Source organism: Oratosquilla oratoria, chromosome 2 (assembly GCF_046742065.1).
Source record: "Oratosquilla oratoria isolate Oo_2021 chromosome 2, ASM4674206v1, whole genome shotgun sequence".
In the NCBI taxonomy this organism is placed as follows: Eukaryota; Metazoa; Arthropoda; class Malacostraca; order Stomatopoda; family Squillidae; genus Oratosquilla; species Oratosquilla oratoria.
The window spans coordinates 81,759,332-81,774,887 of record NC_134778.1 but is presented as its reverse complement, the minus strand read 5'-3'; the positions used below and the strand labels follow the sequence as shown (position 1 = coordinate 81,774,887).

The 15,556-nt window shown below is 38.7% G+C and overlaps 1 protein-coding gene across 1 annotated transcript in view; it reads left to right on the top strand.

The window, feature by feature from the left end:
- The window catches only part of LOC143040569 (mannose-1-phosphate guanylyltransferase catalytic subunit beta-like), a 59,138-nt gene extending 45,563 nt beyond the window's left edge, over positions 1–13,575 (top strand). The window contains 7 exon segments of the mRNA XM_076211650.1: positions 1,013–1,239; positions 3,549–3,740; positions 5,749–5,904; positions 10,016–10,199; positions 10,325–10,368; positions 10,370–10,531; positions 11,236–13,575. Of these exon segments, the coding sequence (XP_076067765.1) occupies positions 1,013–1,239; positions 3,549–3,740; positions 5,749–5,904; positions 10,016–10,199; positions 10,325–10,368; positions 10,370–10,531; positions 11,236–11,367 (1,097 nt within the window). The 3' untranslated portion in view covers positions 11,368–13,575.
- Positions 13,576–15,556: the final 1,981 nt, after the last annotated feature.

The window sequence follows — 15,556 nt, the reverse complement described above, 5'->3', positions numbered from 1 at the left end:
GATTAGTAGGTTCAGTCTTGCAGATACAGCTTCTCTCATTTGTACCACATATTTTATCCATGTGTGTTTTTACCTAGTTGTATTGTATGGGAAGGGAGGTATGCTCGTAGTGACTGTCTTTGTATCTATCAACATCAAGTTTTTTCTTAAAAATTTTGAATATTGTTTGCACACACTGTTTCTTTATCAAATTTATTCCAAGTACCCAGTACTCTAAAAGAGATCTGAAAAAAAGCCTCCCACATATAGTTTTTTTTTTTTTTTTTTATGTCTTCTTGTTTTCCCATTGTCCCATTTTAGTAAATCATCCCTATCTAGGATTTCCATTCCTTTCATGATTCTATAAATAGTCAGCAGATCTCCTCTTTCTCTTCATTGTTCCAGAGTTGATAGTTCCTATTTGGACAATCTTTGTTCGTATGTTAATTTGGAGAGAGTTGGTGTGTGTGCATCTTGTTGTGGGATAGGCCCATTACTGATATATATATATGTGTGTGTGTACGTATATGTACAGTATATATATTTCACAATAGAAATGTAAACACCAGATGCAATGAGGAAGGATTGTACTTCATTCTTATTAGGTTGTATCTAGCATTGTAGATTTTGTGCTGCTGCCAGCATTTTTGGATTTGTTTTTGTGTAGCCCCCACCAGCATAATGTAGTTATTCATGAATTAGTATTGACAATATAAAAGATTAGTTTTGCACACCTGTCTTTCCAAATGCAAAGCACTTAGGTAGTGGTTAGGCTAGTCTTACTCCAGGCCACTACCTGAAGTAGACACGATATAGTGTGTGGATGTGTATATACCTAATTATAGCACTGTATAATGGAAAGGAGTGATGGTCATGGGGTCTTGTCTCTCACTCTGTAGTTATAATACTGTGTGTGTGTGAGAGAGAGAGAGAGAGAGAAGGGGAGAGGTTGGAAAATGTATGATGAGAAAGATGAAAGCTTGTGTCCTAATTCTGTCACTGTAACATTGCTCAAAAGACACTGAAATTTCAGATTTAGCACTTGGCAACATGAAGGCCCTCATCCTGGTTGGTGGCTATGGCACACGACTTCGACCATTAACATTAAGTCGCCCCAAACCTCTAGTTGAATTTGCAAACAAACCCATCGTTCTTCATCAGATTGAAGCCTTAGTTGCAGCTGGTGTGACCCAAGTGGTCCTTGCTGTGTCCTACAGAGCTGAACAAATGGAAGAGGAGCTTGCTCATGAGGCACAGAAGGTGAGATATGGATTGTATCTTATCCATACCCTTTTGTTGAGAAGGTAATTTGAAATGGAAGGTGATTTACTATTAGGTTAGTCTCTGCCAAAGCAGGAAAAGCTTTTGAAACACAATTACTTGAAATTAAGAAAAAAATTATTGGATATCTCTAGATTAGGAATTAGAAGTAAGGAAGATGCTTAGAAAGGAACACTTTCAAAAGATAGAATAGTCAAGCTTAAATTTGAATTATGTTAACCCCCTTCAAATTGGATGGCTCTTGTTCTTTTATCCTATTTTATTTATCTTTTGTGACATCCCATCTGTAGCAAAGGAGTTATATCTTGTTTCATTTTACCATTCCTATATTGTGTTCTCTTGTGTATTTTTGGTTACTGCCAGGCTATTTTACTCATCTCTGGCAACCCATTGGTAGGCAGAGGTAACCTATCTCATTATATATTTTTCATATTGTATAACTAGCTGTCTATATACCTTTATAAGGGAGGTAGCCATATTATATAGCACTTTTTTCTTTATTTTATTTGCTTCCAGGTGCATGCCTTTTGACTAGGCTACCTCCCATATACGGGGGAAAATGTATACTATAGTTAGGTACATTAATTTACTCATCACCATAGTATCCTCTAGGTAGTATACGAGCCCATTTTGCATCTCTGTGACAACCCATTGATAGTAAGGTTTGTAATCAATATCATTTAAGCCTCAAAATGTGTGCCTTTTGTTTTATTCTAGTTACCACCAAGCTGTATCCATCATTTCCATGGCATTCCATAGATAGCAAAGAAGTAATAACTTATGTGATGGATGAAATTTGTATGTATTCTAGTTGCTACCAGGCTATTTTATGTATGTTCACCTCATAGTAAGGAAATAGCTTATTTCCCATTTCAGCTGACCTCTGTGTTGTATCCATTTTGTTCATCTCACTGGCACCCCATCAATAACAAAGAAGTTAAAAGCCCATCTCATTTAACCTTGTCTCTGTTGGGTTGTACTTATCTTTTTCAATCTAGTTGCTGTCAAACTTTCCTCTTCATCTCTGTGTCTCCCCCCCCCCATTGGTAGCACCTGTCTTAATTCTCATTCCCACCTGACTGTTTCCTTTACCTTTGCATTTACTTGGTTGTAATGTACAGGAAAGGAGCTACATATGCAGAATCCTGTTTCTTTGTTTCTATTGATTAGACTTGGCTTTTTTTTTCATAGTTTTAGATTTAATTATCCCCTCTTTTAGGCCATTCCACAAGTTGGTGCATCTGCATGGAAAATGATGTTTCTTAATATCCTTCAGGCTTGTAGTCTTGTTAATTCTTTTCTCATGACCTTCTGATGCTATCTCATCTGAAATCAAAAGGTCTTCTCTGTCAATTTTATCCATTCTTCTCATTGATTTGATCACTGAAGTTTTGTCATAACTCTTCTTTCTATTTAAAGTGGCATACCCAATACTTTTGATTATATATGGTTTGTATGCTAGGCTGGGGATAGGTTTGATTGCTACTCTGTGTAGCACCTTGCACCATATAACTCAGTCTTGTTTATATCCTTACTATATAGTGACCCCACCGCTACTGCATATTCTAATAAATTTTAAAGATATTTTAAGGTGGAAAAGTGACTCTTGTATCCTGCAAAATGCAGTTTTGTTATCTAGAATAATTTTAGATTAATTCACAATAAGACAAATTTGATGGAAATGCTCTATGAACAAATAAGGGGTTAGTTGTAAGGATGAAGAAAGTAGTGTTTTCACCTCATAATATTTGGTTTAGAGCTAAATAAACCAGATGGTGTGATTGGGTCAGCAATTCTTCCCATGACAAGATCTCTTGTAGTAGAATAAAGGATCAATAAATACTAAAGTGAGGATATATTAGAGTATTGTGAAGACAATGTTGCTGCATGTAATTGAGTTGCAGATATAGGAGTCTTTTGGAAGAAGGTAATAGCTGTAGAGCTAGGCATCCTACACTACCCTGCTCTTACCCTATCAAGACAGCACCACAAATCATTTTCCTTGAGTAACATGTGAGCTAATCATTTTTGTGTTAATGATTTTCATGTACTGTTCAATGGGGAGAATTTTTGTTTCTTAGCATAAATGGCTTATTGATTGCGGTTTTTTAAGTGCAGTCTGGTATTATTCTTAAGGTTTTGCTTTGGGCTCTTTGTAGGTTTTCTTTGTATTCTTTGTTATAGGGCACCAAGTTGTGGTCCTTATGAATTTGAAAAAGAATAATTATGTGGAATACACACAGCTATGTTATAGAAGTATTTATGTTATTATTCTTTTGTTTTAACAGTTGGGCATCCAGATCACATTTTCCCTAGAAGAGGAACCATTAGGCACAGCAGGCCCCATCAAACTTGCAGAATCTATCTTAGCATCCAGCCAGGAACCATTCTTTGTTCTCAACTCTGATATCATCTGTGATTTCCCCTTTACACAGATGGTTAACTTTCATAAGAAGCATGGCGGCGAAGGAACTATTGTGGTCAGTAATTTTATGAGATGCACTCTAAGTTCTGTTTGTTTTTAGGTGTAAGATGAAATCTATTGATTTGAACTCAGGTACCAGGGATGGATATCTCCTACTCTTGGTCCTATAAGATGGATAGCAGAAAGAATGATCTCCCTACTGCCCAGTTTCAAAATCCTCCCTACTTCCTCTCCTTCCCTCTGTCTTTCCAATTCTCTTTTCCCCCTCACTTTTCCTCACTTTCTTCCCTCTCTCCCAGCATGCACTCTCTAGTGCTCTTTCTCTTCTCTTCTCTCCTCTCTCATTCTCTTCACCCTTTGGAAGCAGTAAGTAGTTTAGGCATCCATGAAACCCTCTTCAGGTTTGCAAAAGACTTAAGAGCCTTTAACCCATTACTTAATTTTTTTACCTTAAAAATCTATTAAGTTTCACAATTTTCAACCCATTTGAATTATATTTCATACAAGATATCTGTAAAGATGTCCGATTGACAAAAAATTATACTGCATTGATTTTTTTTTTCTTTCTTTTTCTTTCTCAAGGGGGATTAATTGATAAGATTATTTTCCCATCCTGCAAGCACATGGTTTGGACACATGGAAAGAATGAGTGAAGAAAGATTAGTAAAAGAAGTTTGGAAGGCAGAGGTGGATGGAGTGAACATGAGGGGGGTGACCAAGGATGAGATGGATGGATGGGGTGAAAGGGGCATTGAGCAAGAGGGGAATGTCTGTTGAGCAGGGAAGGGAGAAGGCAGGAGATATGGGTGAGTGGAGAATGGCTGTATATTGATGATACTGTGATGCAAGAAGAGAGTGGGTGGTGGATGGGGGGGTTAGGGAGTGGTTATGTGTACATGATATTTTGATACAGGCTGAAGGGATTTCTCCCCATCTACTATTTTTCTGCATGAGGGGATGGATGGGGGGGGGGGTTGATGCTAAAGTTAAGCAGCCTCACTGTGAATGTGCTGTGTCTTGCTGCATTGCTTCTGAGCCAGGGCAGTGGGTGGGATATAGGGATGACCTGTCATCCATGAGGAGCTAAGATGAGAGGGAGGAAAGGGATGGGAGTGGAATGGGTGGGAGTGGGTATATACCTTTTGACTTTGGCTATCTCCCTGATAAGAGGGAAAAAGCCCTTGGTATATGGATGGATGGGTGCTTGCATATACATACATATACCAAGGCTTTTTCCCCCTTACAAGGCAGGTAGCCAAAAAGGAAAAGGCATAAAATCATTCCCACCCATTCCATCCCTGAATACACTCCACACCCCTCCACCCTCCCTCTTATCTTAGCACCTCCTGGATGATGGGTCATCCCTGCACCTTGTCCACTGCCCTGGGTCAGAAGCAGTGTTGCAAGACACAGCACATCCACAGCAAGGCCGCTTCATTAATAATTTCAATTAACTGGAAAACATTGCACAGTAATTTTGACTAATACAACAATTTGGCACATACCATTGTATGATATATTGTCACTCAACTTGTCATGCTCTTGGAATCCCCATGAGCGGGTTAGCAATTTTGGCTTAACAATCTGGAAATTGTTTAACAAATCAGTATGAATTAATGCACAGTGTGATGTCTGGTAGCATACTCATAGTTTGTGGCCATGGAGAGTAGGGAAGATAGAACTACTGTAGATTCCTTGTCCCTCAAGGATAGGATAAGTTGAAATATAATGAACAACAATTTTACTTCCTTTCACATATTTTCTTTGACTTCAAAATTACTTACTCATTACCTCCATCTCTTCCACAATTTTGCCCTCCATTCTCCTCTATTTGTTCCTTTCATACATCAGTATATGTGTACTATGTTGACAGTTTAACAGAGGAGGGGAAAGAGGAAAAAATTAATTTTATTTGTGCCTGTACATTCTTTATAACATCAGTATGAATTATTAAATCGTTCAATATGGATAAGCTGTTTCATATACCTATGGGAACTGAGTTATGATTTATATAATGTTCAATTTTTAGTTTGTATAATCATATAATTTTTGTGTCAAAACAGGTAACCAAGGTGGAGGAACCCTCGAAGTATGGTGTTGTTTTGTATGATGAAGCCGGCAAGATCGACAGCTTTGTGGAAAAACCTCAGGAGTTCGTGTCAAACAAGATCAATGCTGGAATGTATATTTTCAACCCATCAGTTCTCAAAAGAATTGAGGTTAGTACTTTTAAAATGAAGCACATATTACAGAAAAAGGGAGAAAGATTTTCAATTTCCTCATACCCACATGTAGTACTTTTTTATTAATGACCCACTTTTGGAGAAGAATAGGCGAAAGTAAAAAGATCTGTATATTTTTATCACTATTTGTGATCCTCTTCAGCAGATGTGATTACAGAGTGGAAAAAAGCATGTATATATACAAAAATATTGAGGTGAACAGGTAGGGATGGGGACTTCGGTCATGTGTCCAGCACTACATGGACATTGGTGGATTTTGTCCACTGTTACTGTAGAGGGTAGCAGTCTATTTACATCTAAGGAAGTTATGCAATCTGGTGACCATTAGCCATTGCAAATATTATGATTAGGAAAATTCTCTATTAAAGATGATTCTATTAATTTTATTCTAAAGCTGCATTTAGATTTATAAATTATTTCAGTGTCGTCCCAATTTATTTTATGATTTTATTGGCATTATGCTGAAATACGGCGGAGTTTTTTTGCCCATATTTGACTGAGTTCTTGTGCTCTTTGATCCTGGTAGTGAGGATATACATCATTACAATCTAGACAAGGTAACTTATAAACTCCAGGAGTTATATTACTCTTTGATCTGTGATGTATATTGACAATTTTACTGAACAAATTATTGGGATAATTGAAGATGAAGTTGACTTTTTCTTTCGGTAACAATTGAGACATATCATTGATTGATTTATTGTATGGTAATTTTATGCAACAATTATCCCACTTATAATTCATAGTGGAATGGGAATCAGATTTATAAAATCTAATTTTAGCTTTGCTAAGGGGTTTCTGTAAAAACCACAATGGGTATCCTAATTTTGTTAATTGGTTTCTTACTAATATTAATTCCATGTCTAAATATTGTGAACTGCATATTCTCAAAGCATGTAAAAATAGGCCAAAAGTGACACTATATTTTATTTTATCTGGGTGATAGCTATAGAAATGTTGGTAGTTCCCTGTATGGGTGGCCTTCCTATAAACTGTAGATTTAGTAGATTTAAAAGTGTTTCTTGAGTGTAATCTATCCATCTAGCCAAGTCAAAAGGCAAGTATCCACTCCCACCTATGCCAATCCCATCCACCACCCTTTCTTCCCACTCATCTTAGCTTCTTATGGATGACTAGTCATCCCTGTATCCTACCCACTGTCCTCCTCTTGGGGATCGGTGCCACCTGCATAGAGCCGGTGGCCAGGGCTGGTTGCCACCATTTGGCCCCCAACTCTTGGGGTTGGGGGGTGGTCCCACGACATAGACGCTACATCCATGTCTTTCAAACAACACATCACAAACATAAAAAACAAATGCACACCTAGACTTAATGCACTTAAGTCAATCGCTGGAACAACATTTGGACAAAACAAAGAAACTAATACAACAATATACAAACAATGCATACGCTCAGTGATGAATTATGCGAGTCCTGCATGGGCTCCTAATCTCAGTGAGACACACCACAACACCCTTCAAATCATACAAAACAAAGCCCTAAAAACAGTTACAGGCTGCACAAATACAACACCTACAGACCATTTACACCATGAAACAAAAGTCCTCAAAGTCAAGGACCACCTCGACATGAGAGGCACACAAACACTTGCTGCAGCCACCACAAACACATCACACCCGCTACACTACATAGCAGAACACCCACACACACCAAGAAACATTAAAACAACACCCAAAGACCTTTATCACACACAGATACTCTCTTCTCTTCCTCCACAACCACCAAATACCAGCCTCCAAAAACATATTCATAATCATATCACTCACCTCTCCATTAACACATTGAAAGACAACACACTGCTCCATGCCAGACCCCCTGATATCCACCCTTCTGAATCCTCTCTCCCACGAAAGGACAGTCCACCTGGCTAGACTGCGGTACGGCCACCACCCAGCACTTCTAAGCTACCAGAAGAGGCTGGATGACCGCATTGTGAACAGCTGCCCAGGATGTAACACTTCACCCCATACCATACAACACATAATGGAAGACTGCATTATACACTATAAAGGATTTGTGGGAAAACCCAGTTTTGGCTGTGGCATTCCTTGGGGAGACGGGACTGCTCGGACATACAGTCTAGGGAACGACAACAACAACAACAACCCACTGTCCTGGGTCAGAAGCAGTGCAGCAAGACACAGCACATCCACAGCAAGGCAGCTTCACATAATCAGCAACCCCCCCTCTCCATCCCCTCATGCAGAAAAAGAGATGGGAAGAAATCTCTTTGAGCTGTGTCAAAATATCATTCACACATACTCCCCCCCCCCCATCCTCCACCCAGATTTACAAAAAGGCTTTGACAAAAGGTAAGGATATTTTTGTGGGCCTTTGTGAAATTTGGAGAAGGCTTATGACAGGGTAGAAAGGAAGCCACTGCAGGAGGTTAATGCAGATATGTGAGATTGGAGGAAAGATGTTAAGGGCAATCAAGAGTTTTTATGAAAGTAGGAGAGCCTGTGTTAGGTGTTGGAAATGGAGGAAGTAAGTGGTTTCAAATAAAGATGGAACTGCATCAGAGCCGTGTCATGTCACTATGGCTGTTCAGTGTGTTCATGGATGGGGTGGCACAGAAGTAAATGTGATGTTAATGTGCAGGGAACTGGACATTTAGTGATAGTTTGGAAAGGTATGCAATACAAGAAAGTTGAAGGTAAATGTAGGCAAAAGTAAGGTGATGAGACGAATAAGGAGAAAGAATGGCAGCAAACTGGAAGCAAATCTTAAAGGAGAGCCTGGAGGAAGTGGACAGTTTTAAATATATGGTGTTGCATGTGGCAGGAAATGGAGGAGTGGGGGTGTAGGTGAACTGTAGATTAAGAGAAGCAAGTAAATCTCTTGGTAGACTGGAAAGTGTCATGAGAACTAGGCATCTAGGAATGGATGTAAAGAGAAGATTATAAGAAGGGATGATCATGCCTACAACACTGTGGGGTGGAGACTTGAGTTTGAGAGAGGCAGAAAGGCAAAGTTTAAATGTGTTTGAGATGAAGTGTCTGAGAAGTATGGTTGGAGTTACAAGGTTGGATAGAGTGAGAAATGAGGAGGTAAGGAGAGTGGGGTGGAAAAGGAGCTGGCAGATAGGGCTGATGAAAGATTATTAGGGTGGTTTGGCCACATGGAAAGAATGAGTGAAGAAAGATTAACAAAAGAGGTGTGGAAAGCAGCAGTAGATGGAGTGAACTTGATGGGACAATCAAGGATGAGATGGATGGACGAGGTGAAAGGGGCTTTGAGCAAGAGGGGAATGTCTATTGAATAAGGAAGGGAGAAGGTGAAGGTAGGGGATAAAATAGAGGAAAGGAAAAACAGAAAAAATAATTAATCTAATTAATCAGTTAGTCAATCAACCTTTAGCCTTAGATTTATGTTGGAGGAGGTTTGCAGCCTTAAGAAATCAGGCCATGGCTACTTGGTTGAACCAGAAGTCACAGAAAAGACTATGCTCCAGGTTAATTTTTTCATTTGAAATCCTTGGAGTTGGAATTGTTTCATATTTTGGACTTATTTTTCATTTAGAAATTATAATATATTTTTATTTATAAAATGAGACAACTGGGGATGATTGTAAAGTGTCCAATGTTCACTTTGACACTGACAAATACATGTCATCAACAAATGATCAAGATCATGATTTTTTTGTTTCAGAATGTTTTTCTATTAAGAATAGTGTAAAAATCATCCAACATTTAAACATGATAATGCTGCTTGCATGTAGTGAACACTTCAAAATTAAGTAGATCATATCCTGAGTCCAAAACCACATAGTGAGTTTGCAGGAAGAAAGCTTTTCTTAGAGCATTAAATATTGGTTCCAGAGTGTATGAAAAAGACTAGAAGGGATGTGACACTCAATGTTCTATTATTCTGTATGTGGAAAAAAATGCCTTGAAAATGGGTGTTAGACTGAAACTGTGCACCTAGAAGCCACATATCTAAAGTTTATATATAATTCTGTGCAAGAAATTGATAACAATCATAAATAGCTTTGTTGACTCTGCCTCTGATTACAGAATTAAATTTCTATATTTCTGATGATCCTCTTTTTGTCTTGTCCTGACAGTGCCGTCCTATGAGCATAGAGAAGGAAGTCTTTCCCTTCATGGCGAAAGATGGACAGTTATATGCCCAGGAATTAGAGGGTTTCTGGATGGACATTGGGCAGCCAAAGGACTTTCTCACAGGAATGTGCCTTTACCTCAACTCAGTCAAACTCAATAATAGTTCAAAGTTATGCAAAGCACCAGGTAAGCCACAATATGTGAAATAAATCCATATTTCTTCTGTATTTTGATGAGTTATGGCAATTTTTATGTTTCTAGCCCAGTGCAGTAGAAATGTATTTAATGCTCCATTTCTTTTCTCATTACAGGTGTAGTTGGTAATGTTTTGGTAGATCCAACTGCAAAAATTGGCAAAAAACTGTCGCATTGGCCCAAATGTAACCATTGGTCCTGAGGTGGTGATTGAAGATGGTGCTTGCATCAAACGATGCACTGTCCTTCGTGGTGCCACCATCAAATCCCACACCTGGCTTGACAGCTGTATCATTGGCTGGAAGTGTGATGTTGGACAGTGGGTAAGGACAAAAAGCAATTATCTGGGTGGGTCAAGAGGTTACAGCAGTCTCAATGGCTACAGTTACACAATTTATAGAGTTTGTTCTTGCATTTCTGTCAGAGGATTTTATTCAACTAAAGCTGGAGGCTGGTCTGCCTATATACCTGGGGCTTCTTCCCTCTTATAAAGGAGGTAGCCAGTCAAGGCACATACCCATACCCTTCCATTCCACTTCCATCTACCCTCCTTTGCTTCCCTCTTATCTTGGCTCCTTGTGAATGAAGGGACATAAGCAATGCAGCAAGACACAGCACATCCACAGCATAGCCACCTCACTTACACAGCAACCCTCACTCCTTATCCCCCTCATGCAGAATTTTTTTTTTTTTTTTTTTTTTTTCCCTTTCCTTTCCTTTCCTTTCCTTTCAAGGGAGGTAGCCAAGGTTAAGGTTTTGACTGGTGCTGAAAAATTGTGGAATTATTATATTTAAAAAATAGATCATTGGATTAGAATGTATACTTGTACTATATTTCATTCATTCTCAAAATCTTCATACAAATCAGTTACTCTTGAAATAATATAGATAATCAGTAAAATGGGGTGTAATCAAATGTAGAGGGCTGGAATATCAGTACCAAATTTAATTTATGGTAGTATGCCAGCCTGGTAGCTGACATAATATCATAGTTTCATCAACCTGAAAATAAGCTTTTTTTTTACAGGTGCGGATGGAAAATGTGACAGTTCTTGGAGAAGATGTTATAGTTAAGGATGAACTCTATGTAAATGGTGGAATGGTTCTGCCTCACAAGAGTATAGCATCATCAGTAGCTGATCCGAAAATTATAATGTAATTTAATTTTTGTTATCATTAGTATTTTATTATTATTAATATTATTTTCATCATTTATATGTGAGGGGAGGGTGTTAAGAGCTAAATTTGAGGTAATGAAAGATAACGTGGAAAAGTTGAAATTAGCAGAGAAGAGATTGAATGAGAGAAAAGAAATGGTGCCTCCTTTTGATAGAATTAGTCAGGTGTGTAAATGGAAAGGAAGATGTCTTTTTTTGTACTCTGCAATACAATGAAGCTTAGAGGTCATGTTGGTGCTTTAGACACGTACTCCTCTTATTTCTCTTACCTTTCCCCTTTGCCTTTTTTTTTTTTTTTTTTTTTCTGGTCTTCGTTGTAACTCACTGAGTGAGTAAATTGCACACTTAACTGTTTTGAGAGTGTAGAAATTAACCCATTCAACTCCGATGACAAGATGTCTTGTCATTTGGTCAAATAAAACAAAAAATCATAATAAAACAACAAAATGTTTGATGATCAAACAGCACCAGAAAAATATGACGTCATCAGTCCTCCTCGAGGAGGACTGATGACGTCATATTTTTCTGGTGCTGTTTGATCATCAAACATTTTGTTGTTTTATTATGATTTTTTGTTTTATTTGACCAAATGACAAGACATCTTGTCATCGGAGTTGAATGGGAGCAAAAGGTGGCTGGTTGGGAGTTTGTTACAGAGTGTTTAATCCCTTCTGTGGGCCAAGGCTGCATATGAATGGCTGAGTCAGTGGCCTTCTTTGCAGGACCAGCTTGTTTGTATATGTGAGCTTCCTTTATGCAAAGGTGATTCAATGTATAAGCATGGAACATGTTTCTGTGATCATAAAAGCTGACAGCACATGGTAGAGTTGATTAGGTCAAGTAGATGTTACCCTTATTTGACCATATTTTAATCTTAACATTTACATCTACCTCATGAATGGTTTAAGAATATGAGATAAGGGTGTTAATCAAAGCAGCTTATTGCTTATCCCATACAGTGTCATGAAACAGTAGCCCTAGTTGACACACTGGCATTAGGATAATTTTTCTTTGCCTAGTTTGAAATAAATATATACCAAAAGGCTTAAGCCAAGTATAAGCATACACCCATCCAAAACCCATTAAAGTTTAGACTATGAAAAATAAACAAACAAAATTCCGTTTACTGGAGATCAAAAGTTAGTTTTCTGATGATGGCATTTCACGAGGTCATACTCTGACTCCATGATTTTAAAACCACCCAGTACTTTTCCAATCTTTGCCAAATTGATGTATAAACCTCTTATTTATCCTTAGATGCCTGGGGTGGCATGGGTAGATGTGGCAGTGTTAGCCTCCAGTAGGCCTTAATAGGAAGAGAAGGGAAATGGGAGGGTAGGCTCAAGAGGGTATGGGAGAGGTGTTTGCAAAAGGACCTAACAGCTGGACTATGACTCACCTTACTCAAAACCATCAAGTCAGTACATCTATAGTATATATCAAGTTCTCATGCTAGCATTACACAGGTGAAGAGTTTCTGCATGCTATCCACCCAAGATTGATCACTTTTTCTCCTCTAGCAGTTGTGTGGTGGGATATTTTTTTTTTTTTTTTTTTTTTTTTTTCTTTCTTTCTTTCTTTCTTTCTTTTCCCATGTGATAACACATGCTGCACTGATACTCTGTCAGTTAATTTTGTTTAGTTTCCTTATTTCAATCTTGTTTGACAAAAGATAATTATTGCCTTGAGTTTCACTGACTGAAAAAACCCAGCAGCCCCACAAGAGTAAGAAGCAGTTGATTCCTCCCAGAGATCTGCCTCGGAAGAAATGTATGTTGTTGTATTAGCATGGGTTATGAAAGGATTTGTGACAATTAGGCCTGTTCCAGAAACCAGGTAGTAACCTCTTAGCACTGTGGGTGATTAGTCATTCTGGATAATGGTCAGATGGTCAGTTCCTTTCGGGGGGTAATGTGCCTTTAGGAGTCTATCCCCCCTCCATTGCATCAGTATTGCCTCTTGAAGGCTGTACTAAAACAACTCCAATAAAACATCTACACTCAGAAGCCAGAATTCTCCCCCTAGAGCAGCACATGAAAATGATAGCCACACAGTTCTATGCAAGATTCCTTGAACTCACCTATCCCTCACATTTATGTATATACCTAGAGCTTTTTCCTTCTTATAAGGGAGGTAGGTAAGTCAGAGGCGTGTACCTATTCCCACCCATTTCACTCCCCTCCACCACCCTTTCCACTCCTCACATCTCAGCTCCTCATGAATGATGGGTCATCCCTGCATCCACCAACTGCCCTGGGTCAAACACAATGCAGCAAGACATAGTACATCCACAGCAAGGCCACTTCACTTCATTGGCGCACCCCCTCTCCATCCCTGTCATGCAGAAAAAGAGAAGAAGGGGAGAAATCCTTGCTTTTACACACATTTACCTTCAACTTTCTCCTATTGCATAACTTCCCAAACTCCATCACTAACTCCCTTAATCCCTCCTCTGACCCTGCTACAAGCACAGCGTCATCAGCGAACAACAACTGGCTCACCACTTTTCACCATATTCTTTAACATAATCATCCAATCCCTCACATCACATCACATAAACATAGCCCATCAAACAATATGAAAAACAACCTCAACAGTAATCTACTCAAGCATGTACAATAACTTACCCCCAGTACCCCACAATACTTACATACAAATAACACATTTACACTTCAATTTCAAAATAAATACTCCTCAATAGTGCCAAATTCTATACTTCACCAAACTCTCCCTGAAATTACAGTAGAGAAATCACTCCCAAAACAAGCAAGAATGATACTAACATATGTTCAAGTCACCACCCCACACTAAAACAGTACAAATGCATAATCAGCAAGGCAACCCCCTCACAGAAGATATAGAGCACATTATACTACACTTTCCTCTGCTCACAGTTACAGAAAATCTCCTCAATGAGTGATCTGTGGGCTAAACTAGTGGCTATGGCCAGTTTCCTGGTGGCTGCAGTTCACTTGCAAGAGAGAACCAAAGCATTGGATTGATTGATTGTTAGTGTGGGTCTGTTTCTGTGTCCCTGGCTGGTAGAAGGATAGAATTGGAGCCATCACTGGTTTTCACTTCTCCCAGTTTGAAAAAGTGGAGTAAAATTACATAGCCAAAGTTGATAAATATCATGAGCTTGGTGTAGAGACTAAGTGCCAGCCCCTCAGATAGATGGGAGGGTTTTGATGGGATTTAGGTATGAGCAGTGGGGAGAAAAGTCTCTGACACCAATCTTGCAGAACTACCACAAGCAGATACCCAGTGCTGGTCCCTCAGTCTTGGTTATTGTCCAGATAGTATAAATAAGAAGGACTACTAATATTAGTTTGATTTGATCAAAAATTGTTTAAGCCCATGTACTTCATATTTTAGGATATTAATCCAGCTCAAAAAGTAGTTATGAAATTATTGAGACAGTAGGGAAAACTCCTTGTTATTGAAGGTAGATAGAATAGTCAGGCAGGTACAAGAATAAAATGAAAAGTGACACCTGACATAAGGGGTAATTTGAGATGAGCTATAACCTCATTGCTGCCTACTGTATATGAATTGATTGCATGATTAATTAATTGGTAATTTCACTAAGTAGAAAACCCATAGCCCCATAGTGTCCTCAAGCCCTCACACAGATCTCTGAGAAGAAACGAAGAAACTTTAGGCTGTTGTCTATGTTGTATTAGTAGTTATTTCAATGTCACCAACTGAAAGAGGTAGGGTGAGGAGAACAGTTACCAGTTGTCTGCTCTCCATATATGAAAAAATGAAAAAAAAACCCAGATGAAGTTGATAGAGAGAAATCTTAGGCTCGGTCTGGAGAATGAGTGGCAGCCCTACAGGCCTGCATTTCCTGATGGAGATGAGGGGGTTGACAGGTTTTGAAAATGGTCAGTTTTGCTGTCCATCCCGCAGGACCACCATATGCAAGTACCCATCATTGTTCCCATTAACTGCATAATATTGATTGCTCTCAATATTTTAAGGACTCTAGTTACATCCCTACAGACCAATCATGCAATATTATTTTATGATTGAACCCTAATTTCTTTACAAAAAGAATACTGATCATTTTTAACTCCTACTATCCCTTCAGGCTGCTACCCACCTTAAATCTTTAAACTACCCCTATAACTCCATTTCTTCAGTACAATATTGTCCACTAGGATAGAA